The following is an 11,345-nucleotide window of genomic DNA, read 5'->3' on the forward strand; positions in this document are numbered from 1 at the left end:
CATTTTGTATGTATATTGTTTTGGAACTTGGAAGAACAACAAAGTAAGCAGTCATAGGTTCCCAAGCCATCCTATAGTATTCTATTCTTCAATTGGCATAACTTGGTTATAACCTGGTATAAAAAAAAAAAAGGACCACGAAGGGCGGGGTAGAGCGGGACCGTTATAACCATAGTGGTAACCTGTTATCATTTTGGAATCCATGACCGAATGCCGAACAACACGTACTCTAGAATTTATTCGATGTATCGATGTTTCGATACTATCAGTTTTAGTAATATCAACATACTATTATTAAGGTGTAATGTTAAAATATCGTAAACTTAAATAAATATCGATAAAATAGTTATCTAATTTTTTTTGGCGGGCGGCGACTTTGTGGGCACCGGGCAATGTGCATGTATACTGTATAGGTAGATTCTAAAATAATGAATTAGATTGTTGATAGTCTAATGTCTATGCATAACTGCAGTCTGTAACTGAATGCTGTTTTCAATGAAAAGGTAAACCGTAAATAGCTGTTTTTATGCAGTGAAAGGTGTGAAACTCGCTAGTTTAATTTTCTTTTAAACTTTTGCGTTGAACATAATAACTATACAGATTTCTAAACCTAATACCTAACGGTTCGGCGTCTATGCTTCAAGTAACACTTTATACTTTTTAGTTAACCATTGATTACCGTTGATTTTGTTTTACAAGTTAAAACTTCTTATTCCACTGCTGTAAAACGGTCCAAAAAAAAAAAAGGGAAATAACTCACTTTACGTTACCAAATTTAACTTTTAAGGCTGTGAAGTCTTATAAGGTGTTCATTAAAACGCATTCATGTTATGTTAACACTTTAAAACGGTAAAAAAAAATTAAACCGTTTTCAAAATAAAAAAGATCGCTCTATATAGTTTAAAAAATTGAAACCGTGTTAAACGTATAAACGATTTATCAATTGAACATATAAATGCGGCTTTTTCATTTTGTATTTATATTATCACGATCATACTTGAGTTATTAGTTTTTATTAAACATTTTCACTAAATGGATTTAATAGTTTAATAACTAACTAAGCTAATCCATTTTAAGAAATTTAAAAACAATTCAAATTCAAACCGTTCTAACGCTATCATATAAACATACTGAAAAGGGTACCATATTATAAAAAATGTAGTTTTTTTGAACTGTTCTTTTAGAATAACATTGAGACTACCATAACAAAAAAAAAAATGTTTTGTAAATTAATGCGATTTGGTAAGGATTAGTTAAAAATCATCCCTATTAGAATTTAAAATTGTATGTATTAATTGTACAAAAGATACAGATGTTACTGGTTTCAAACTAAAGTTATAGCTACATAAACTTTGGCGATGAATATTATTATGATTACGAATAACAAAGGGTGTATTTGTACGTTTTTACCTTTTACTAAAACAAAAAATGTCTTATGTTCTTAATTAAACAATTAAGTGTAAAAATTATTTAATCTCGAAAGAATTTAGATTAGAACAACATGTTTAGGACCACCTTTTCTTTTATATGTAATTCACATACATGTTCATGTATGTCTTTTACATAAAAAATGTATTTTTTTAATTTTAAAATTATGCAGTTAATAATTTATACATTTTTTTTCAGAAATTGATTATATTTTATGAAGTTACATAAAGAAATAATGGTAAGATACATTTTTTTATAATTAACTTATTATCATTTATTATTTTGTTTTATTGAGACAAAAATCATTTTATTTTAAATTGTTTTTAGGATATATTTTGTGAAAAACATACAAGCTGTGAATCGCCAATCTCAGTAATTGCCGAAATACTTTCAAAAAATTTTAATGCAAAGTATGTATTTTATGTTGCTAGAAAAATGTTCGTTAAATCCTCATTTAAATTGCTATTTCTTCTTAACTTATCGGTGAAAAGTAAAGAATACATTTTTTTTTATGATATAGGTATGAAATAGTTTTAGAAGAATTTAAAAAATTAGGATTTGAAAAAATAAAGGATTTAGCCAAAGCCACATTAAGTAAAGCCAGCTCCATACCATTAGATGGTGATCCATTGGCTAAACTTTACAAAGCTATCCAGGTTTGTTTAAAATAAAGTATTATAATATAGCGTTTTAAATCTTCTTTGTTATATACACATATTTTTTTAACAACAACCTGTTTATGATATACACACACGATTGCCGGTTCGAATCTCGGCCACTGGCGGTTTGTTCTTTCGGGCGGGCGGGCAACTGTCCAAGGGATGAAATGGCCACCTGCACCTGGGGCCAACATGCTTAGTAGCGTTAGGTTGGCAGCTATAAGCCTAAAAATGCTAAATCTAAACTGTCTAAGCCCCAATCGGTGGGAATAACAGACGTTAAACATAAGAGAGAGAGAGAGATGTTTATGATACACACACAGTAGAATGGTTTTTTAAATTATTTAAAAACCTCTTCTGTAATTACACCATTCTATGTTTTCTTTAAGTAGTGAAAAGCATGGCATATAACACTTAGTTTTTACTTTATGTATTACTACACTGTGTACTAATATTTATAATTGTATATTTCTGTTTTAGATTTATGATGAACATTGTGGTAAGTTTAACACGAATGTTATTGTGTAATAAGTGAAAGGATTATAAAAACTAATAATTGTCAGTTTTATATTAACAAGTTTGATAAATATGTGGACATTTATTTAGGGCTTATATACCAGTGTCACTGATTACACTTTATCTTTTGTATTGGCGAAAATATGGTATTAAATTTCTAATTATCTCTTTTATTATATAATATCAACTGTCAGCATGTGTTGTATAAAACCTTACCAATTTTTCGTTACAAATTTCATAAAATATAATCATGGAATTTATCAATTATTCATTTGCTTATGATTTAAATTTTAATCCAGACAATTACAACGTATAGGTGGTACTATTACAAAGGTACAAAGTATATTTTAAAGATATCTGGATGTGTACACTAAATTTAGTAGTGTTAACCTTACCTAACGTCCTATTTTTCTGTGTATGCCTGTACTCAATGACAATCTTATACCTACTGATAACGTGCATGCACTCTTAACGAAAATCATGTACTGGGTACATGATTTTTCACTATGGCCACAGGCATTCACAGAAAAATGGAAAGCGGGTACACAAAGCAATGCTTTACAAATACACCACTGAATATTATACGCCCGTATGTAAAATATACTTTGTACTTTTCTGAATAATTATTTCACTGTTATAACACATAGTGTATACCCTTACGACCACACAGCTATTGAATAAATTATAAATATTATACTTAATTTGTATTGGTTTCTTTTTATATTAGCTAAACAATTAAAAACTGTCACAATGGAATATAAAGAACACCATTTTACAAGGACAAAGGAATTATGTAAAGAAATGCTGATCCATCAACCCACTAATGTGGATTATTTAAATTTGTTGGGTTTAGCTCATTTTAAATGCAATGAGTACGACGAGGCTTTTACGTATTTAAAAGAAGCATCAACACACAATTCTAACTGTGCAGAAGTTTATAGTAATATAGGATCAATCTTTTTGAAAAAGAAGCAAGTAAAGGATGCACTAGAATATTATTATCAAGCTATTTGTCAAAAGCCTGATTTCGTCGATGGGTGGATTAATTATGCGAAAACATTAGTTTTAGCTGGTGACAAAATCCAGGCATCTCGGGCATATTTAATGATTTTGGCTTATAAACCAGAGTTGTACAAAGTCAGAAACCACTATGGATGTTTGCTTTTATCATTAAACAACACAGAAGAAGCAGAATTACAATTTGTATTTGCCAAAAGATCTGCACCGGAGTTTCCAGATACTTGGATCAATCTCGGAGGGTTGTATTTGAAAATTGGCAAAATAGATGAAGCTATTGATCATTATAAAAAAGCATTAGAATTAGATGGAAATTTGACTATTGTATGGATTAACTTTGGAGTATGTTATGTCAATTTGGGAGAATACTCAAAGGCGATTGATGCGTTTGAAAAAGCAATTCAATTGACTCCAGATAATGTTATTGCGTTAACCCATTTAGGTCATGCTTATACATTGAATGATCAGCTTACTTTAGGAGTTCGTACTTATGAGAAATGTTTAACAATGGAATCTGGTAATGCGGAATTATACTATAATTTAGGTTTAGTCCACTTAAAACTGTTAAACTATAAGGAAGCGGAGAAGTATTTGAAAATGTGCATAGAACTTAATCCTTTGAAAGAGGATGCCTTTAAGTATCTCGGGTCAGTTTATTATAAACAAGGTGAACTGAAACAAGCTTCTGAAATATTTATATTGTTAGGAGATATGTATTTCGATAAAAAAAATCAAGAAGCATCCAGATCATTATATATTCAAGCTTTATATTTAAATCCCAATAACTCTGAAGGACATTGGAAATTAGGCCTTACATATCACATTTTAGGAAATCTGGATTTGGCTCTGTTAAGGTAATTCATTCTTGGAATGCTATTTTCTTTAGACCATATCCTTACAAAAACTAACACGTTTGGTTTTTTTTCCAGCAATAACTAACATGTTTTACTGTTCATACATACAAATGTAATAAAAACGTATTAGTTTTCGTAGGGAAATATGAACATAATAACTTTCAAAAAAAGTGCCGATTTTCACTGTTAGCTTTATTATATCGCTAACATTGCTAGATTGATCTATTCTGTGTTAACATTAATAATCAACCCAGTTAAACAACATTGGATTCTCTAGGAAGTGATATTGAATTTTATTTTACTAATACATTTTGTACTTTTTATACAGGTACAAGAAAGCTTTAGATTTAAAACCAAATTTTCCGGACGCCTATTGTAATTTAGCGCTTATCTACGAAACTAAAGGGTTGACTGAAATGGCTTTACAATATTATGAAATGGCATTACAACTTGAACCGTTTCATCTGAATGCACTACATAATTTAGCGCTGTTGAAAGAAAAATCAGGTGATTTTGATGATGTTGTAGAACTCTATATGAAAATACTCAATCAAACTGATGCAGACGCATTATACATACACATTAATTTGGCAAATATTTTTTATAACGAACAATTTAATCTTCACCAAGCTCTTTATCATTATGAAAAAGCCGTTGAGATTGATAATACTCTTTTAGAAGCATACCTCAACATGGGAAGTATACTAATTGAACTGAAAGAAAGTGCTAAAGCATTAGAATGTTTCAATAAAGCGATCCAACTCGATTCACAGTGTGTAGTCGCTTACACCAATATAGGTTCCATTTACAAAGACAATGAACATTTTCCTGAAGCAATAAAATCGTACGAAAAAGCATTAAGTATAAAACCAGATTTCCCAGATGCGTATTGTAATCTTGTTCAGTGTTATCAACATATATGTAATTGGTCGTCGTATGAAAGTCGCAAATCAAAGTTGAAAAGTATTATTACAAAACAGCTCGCTAAAGACAATGCTCCATCGTTACTACCACATCATTCTCTCATGTACTCGTTTTCGCCTGACATTGTTAAGCAAATCGCTAGCAAGCACGCAGAAGTTTGTATAAATAAAGCCTACAAGGTAGCAAGACGACAAGTTTACAACCATCCGAAAAATTTATCTTCCGTCAGTCGAATTCGAGTGGGCTATGTATCGTCCGACTTTGGTGATCATCCAACATCTCAGTTAATGCAGTCCATACCGCGTTTCCATAACAGAAAAAATGTTGAAGTGTTCTGTTACAGTTTATCACCGAATGATAACTCTTCAGCGTGGTAATTTATTTTTATTAATCTCATTATCTGAGGAACGTGACTGAAGTGTGGTGTGACATCCAAAAGTGGTTCTTAGCCTGGGGATAAAACAAAATTTTAAGTATTTTATAATGTATTAGGAAGAAATCTTTTTTAATGAGGCTATCAATTTAACGTAAGTCACATTAAAAATAATTATAATTTTGTAGTTTTCCTTCTTATAAAATGTTATAGTAAACTAAAATTAAAATTATATTATTAATACATTCTTATTCAGTAGTTTTTTTTATATCTCTTTAAATTCATGTAAAAATTGTAACAAAGTGACATTTTAGGAAACATGTTCATTGCCAAATATTATATTATCAAAAACTTGGTTTTAAAAGAATTGTTGCTCATGAGTCATGACGTTTCCTATATATTTTGGTAGTGTTATTAATAAATTGCTTTTTTTATATAAATAACATTTTACGATCTAATTCCTTTTTTTATTAACTGTATTAAATTTAATGTCAATAAATCGTATTGATAGTAAAGACAACAAATTGATTTTATTGTTATTCTACTAAAATTTGTCTATGTAAACACACAAGATTAGGCAAATGAAAATTAACTAAATTAAATAAAGTTATCCCAATAAAAAAATAACAACTTAAGTTAAAATATTAGTTACAAATCAGTTAATAAGTTTATTTTGTATGTAAATTAAATTTGTATACAAGCAATAATACTTTATAATATTTTTGATAAAATTGGTGGTGAAACTACATGAAATTGTGGTTCTAAGATAATATTGTTAAATTATCAATCTGTGAAAATAAGTTTTTTTTAAAACAATTATGTTCAAAAAACAAATGTATTATGTTAGAAACCAGTTACTTGTTGTAAAACAATTTTTTAGTGCATTTTTTACTTTATAGATTATGTGAATGTATAACTTTAGATAGAGTAACATTTATATTATGAAAAATAATTTGTTGAATTAACATAAAGTAACTAGGTAATTATTAGTTATTGAAAATAATAATTTTTTACTTTCTAAATCGTTAACTTCTTCGTAAGTCCATCTTCCAAAAATCGTTCTTGAAAACAAAAATATTTACTTGAAATTAATATTTACATATAGTATGTACACTAGTTAAATTGTTAATTTTGTAATTTCAGGATTGAAATTTCTAATGGTGCAGATAGTTTTGTGGATATATCCAACATGAATATAGTTGAAGCTGCCAATCAAATTTACAAAGATGGTATACATATTTTGATCAACATGAATGGTCATACAAAGGGTGCTCGTAATGAAATTTTCGCCCTACGTCCGGCACCTATCCAAGTCATGTGGCTGGGTTATCCTAGCACGAGTGGTGCTGAATTTATGGATTATTTGATAACAGACAAGGTGTGTTCTCCTCCGGAGTATCATCGTATGTATACTGAAAAATTGGTGTACTTAAATCGCTCGGTTTTCGTTGGTGATCACAAACAAATGTTTAACGATTTGAAACGTCGTGTCAAAACCGATAAGGTGCATACAACTCATAATGCAATTGAAAATTTCAATATTAATAATTCATCGTTGACACGTGGTTTGCCATTAAAAAATACCACACGCACCGTGTACAGTTTCAAAATACTTTCCGATCTATCCATTCAATGTTATTGCCGACAACAATTTAACTTACCCGAAGGTGTTGTAGTTTTTTGCAATTTCAGTCAACTGTATAAAATAGATCCGGACACTTGGGAAATGTGGATGACTATTTTGAAAAGTGTGCCCGGTTCGGTTTTATGGTTACTCCGTTTTCCGGGTGACGCTGAAGAAAATTTACGATTATCTGCAAAGAGTTTTGATGTAGATGCAAATCGTATAGTATTCAGTGACTTGGTGTCCAAAGAGGATCACATAAGACGTATTCAACTGGGTGACATATTTTTGGATACCCCTTTATGTAATGGACACACAACTTGCTTGGACGCGCTGTGGGCTGGATTACCCGTTGTAGCAATGCTAGGTGAGACATTTGCATCCCGCGTCGCGGCTTCACAGCTAACAACCCTAGGGCATAACGATCTGGTCGCAAACAACGCTGAAGAATACATTTATATTGCAACAAAACTAGGATCAAATAGAAGTTTATTGGAATCAATTAGAGATAATATATGGTCATCGAGAATGGAAAGCAAAATGTTCGATTGTCAAAATTATACTGACGAATTAGAAACTCAATATAGAAATTTATTGGATAGATATGGACACTCTGAACAACCAAGCCAATTTACAAACAGTTCAATGTAAAATTTACAAAATATATTATTATTCAATACCTTGTTCAAATATTCTTAAAAATAAAATTAGTATATTTCCACATGTCTCATATCTAATATTTTTACTTTTAGTATTTGAAAACAAAATTATTAATTTTTTCAAATATTGCTATATCATTTTTTTAAAAAATGTATAAAACAAAATTTTAAAATAATCTGTTATTATATATAACAATGTTAAAGACATTATAGATATTATGGACTAGCTGTTATGGCTTATAATTTTAATAAATGTTTTAGTATTAGTTAATTTTTTTTTTTAAATGTATAAAATAATTACCAGATACCTCGATTCATATTAGATTATCTAATTTCTATGTATTTAATTTAATTTTTTAAGTGGCAAATATCTTGTAAAATGGTATAGTATAGTATTAAATAAAATATTTATCATTAGATCATTTGAATAATGTGTTTACACAGTTACAGCCCAAGCTAATTGTACGATTTTAGTAATAATAAATAAGATAAAAATGATAGTTCCATTTAATGACGATTTTTTGAAAATTTTGTAATAAAAATTAAATTGTTTTAATCGATTTTTTTTTCTATATACTATATAATTATAACCTGAATAATAGTACTGTTGTCGTTAATGGTTTCTTTTTTATAGACATTAATTTTATATAAAGAATTATTTCTTCGATATAACTATTTTCATTGGTTGCAAGCAGTTTAAAATTTAAATAATAGAGAATTTTCGTTGTAGATGTTGTTTTATTGAACTACAATGTTCATACATTTGCTTATCATATTGTAATAGGCTAAAAGTTGTATATTGGTTCATTATGTTACTAGTTGGAACTAATATCAAAAGCGATTATTTACTTAATCTGCTAGAAAAAAAAATTTAAGTTTATTAGAATTAAACTAAACATTTAACAGCAAAATTATTCTAATAATTTGTGTTTAATTATTGTTTTTTTCAATCGAATAAATTTAAATCTACAAGACTCGGGGTTATTAGGAATAAAATCTACAACTTTCTATTTCAAAATCTGAAAGACAAAAATTGTTTTAACTAAACGGGGAAATACAATTAAAATAAATTATTGAAAATAGTAACCATTTTGTCCTTTTCCAATTCGCTTGCAAGTTATAAATAAACGATAAAAACCAGCACAGTGAGGATGGAACATATTGTAATGGGGGAGAACTCGTTTTTTTTAAATTTATTATAATTATTAAATCGCTATAAGGGTTGATAGTCTGTTTTTCCTAATAATTCTTTGCTGTAATTGTTAACAATAAGCAAATTGTCGACAAAATATGTTTCTGATACCTTTGTTGACAGTCCAGATTCATTCACACGTGACAACCTGGAAATTTAATACGGTCAAAATGTGATTTTCCTCCTTTTTTGGTTTTTTGTTACAGAGTTTTTAAAAAAAATGTATAAGTTGTAGTCTCCACTCTTGATCTACCTTCAGTCTAATTTTCAGGCCTCGAGTCCTAAGCCTAAGCTCGAAAAAGTGAAATAATCAAAAACTTTCCATCCCCTTCTGGAGAATAGGGTTTTTAATAATTTTTTTTAGTTTGCCAAGGTAAATCGAGAGTGTTATATCTCAAGAATATTCCAAGCAAATTTGGAAATAATTCTACTATTTTTTAATAAGTTATATTTTTTGGGCGTTTTTCTCGATTTTTAAGGGGAAGAGGTGAACTTTTTCAATGTTTTGCCTAATTAAGTACCTTTCAGGTATGATTTCTGGTAGACTATTGCCACTTTTAGGAATCGGTTCCGTGGTTTGGAAGATAATGTGGGTCCAGACACAAAAAAAAAAAATACATCTTTGTAAAATCAACCCCTTCTCAGCTCTAAAATTTAAATCTGGTATAGTAACTGTATATGCCGATAAATATTGTATGTTTTTACGGTGTACACGTTTACAGTTATTGACAAATTATGTTAACGTGTGAATTTTTCGTTGTTTACAATATTGCGTGTTGTATTGAGATTTTAGTTTGTTTTCCCATGCATGTCTACCATGTAACTGTCAATCATTCAAAAAAGATTAATTATTATTCAATGTAGTATAATATTATTATCATAATATTAACGTTGTACATTCTATATAGTACAAATAATACCTGCATTGTAGTGTAATTATTTTTTTTTTTTATTTTATGACATTATGTGATATTAGTTTCATAATGTTTTAAATAAATATTCAGTGGTGTTTAGTTTTTAACACTTTGAAAGTATTAAAATCTGCTTAGCAGTGTTTTAAAATAATCGAAAAACGAATAAAATTACTCAAAATACTTTTCAAGTATTCAAACTCGTATTTGTATAATACGTTTATCTTTAAAAAAAATATTTTTTTAAGTATTTGTATTTTAAGCGTAGGTAAATGTATAAGAAATACTTTTAAATTTTGTCAATCTTTTAATAGCGAACGGCACACATGCCGCTTTTTAAAGCATTCGATGGAAGCAATTTTTTCCACAATATACTTAATTTAAAGCAACAATTATCTTGCATACTATTTAAAAGTATTAAAAAAATACAGTTTTACCAAAAATGTAGACAGAAATTACAGAGTATTTTTATTTTCTGTACACATGTACAGAACACGATTTTATAAATTTGTACTGAATTTATACAAGACTAATTAACAACAAAATAAAAATTAATCGTTCCTAAAAAGAAATTAACATATTAAGATCCAAGTATTGCCTCATACAAGTATCATGGCTTTTTGTACTTTTGGCTTAATCATCTTCAATTAAAAATGTCACATATGGTCCTGCGAAGATACATAATTACGGCACCGGATTAGAGTATACATTGATAAAATGTTTTTTTTTTTTTTTAATATAAATCTTGCAAGTTGAACTACAACATTTAAAGTACAAAGGCACATTAAATGTTAATTAAAACTATTCTTGATTGACCGTGTATGCAAATCGTTAATCCGACTATCAATCTATAACGAATGCCGTTCAAGATTGATCGTGAATGACCGGATTTAGGCACGCATAATATATTCGAGTAGGTATTAATATACACATAATAGATAGATATTATATTATATTATTATGTGACTGTGTAGACATGATAAATATGTTTACTTTATTATCAGACGCGACCTTTGTTCTTTTCTATTTATTGCATATAAACTAAAACAACAAATAATCCCAGTCGATTTTTATCTAATAATTTTACATACTCGGTATTAATAGAGTAGGTATACAATATCACAGTTACCAACAATTTATTCATTATGAATACAACGTATATACATTTTAGTGTGAAATGATGATAGC

At 28.7% G+C, this 11,345-nt stretch overlaps 1 protein-coding gene across 2 annotated transcripts; it reads left to right on the top strand.

Moving 5' to 3' along the window:
• Positions 1-355: 355 nt before the first annotated feature.
• Positions 356-8,496, top strand: LOC126841993 (UDP-N-acetylglucosamine--peptide N-acetylglucosaminyltransferase 110 kDa subunit-like). 2 transcript variants are annotated; one of them, XM_050578829.1, is made up of 8 exons: positions 356-503; positions 1,627-1,666; positions 1,756-1,838; positions 1,949-2,084; positions 2,568-2,586; positions 3,331-4,474; positions 4,803-5,771; positions 6,915-8,496. In XM_050578829.1, the coding sequence occupies exons 2-8, from the start codon at positions 1,643-1,645 to the stop codon at positions 8,044-8,046; spliced, it is 3,507 nt and encodes a 1,168-aa protein (XP_050434786.1). In that variant the 5' UTR covers positions 356-503; positions 1,627-1,642; the 3' UTR covers positions 8,047-8,496. The 2 variants fall into 2 exon arrangements, with proteins under 2 accessions (XP_050434786.1, XP_050434787.1); XM_050578830.1 differs by lacking the exon at positions 356-503 and adding an exon at positions 510-643.
• The last annotated feature ends 2,849 nt before the right edge of the window (positions 8,497-11,345 follow it).

The sequence above is a fragment of the Adelges cooleyi genome, unplaced genomic scaffold (assembly GCF_023614345.1).
Source record: "Adelges cooleyi isolate 19-005CV unplaced genomic scaffold, UGA_ACOO_1.1 ACOO_flye_CR_arks_rails_tigmint_CR_PRNA_41, whole genome shotgun sequence".
In the NCBI taxonomy this organism is placed as follows: domain Eukaryota; kingdom Metazoa; phylum Arthropoda; class Insecta; order Hemiptera; family Adelgidae; genus Adelges; species Adelges cooleyi.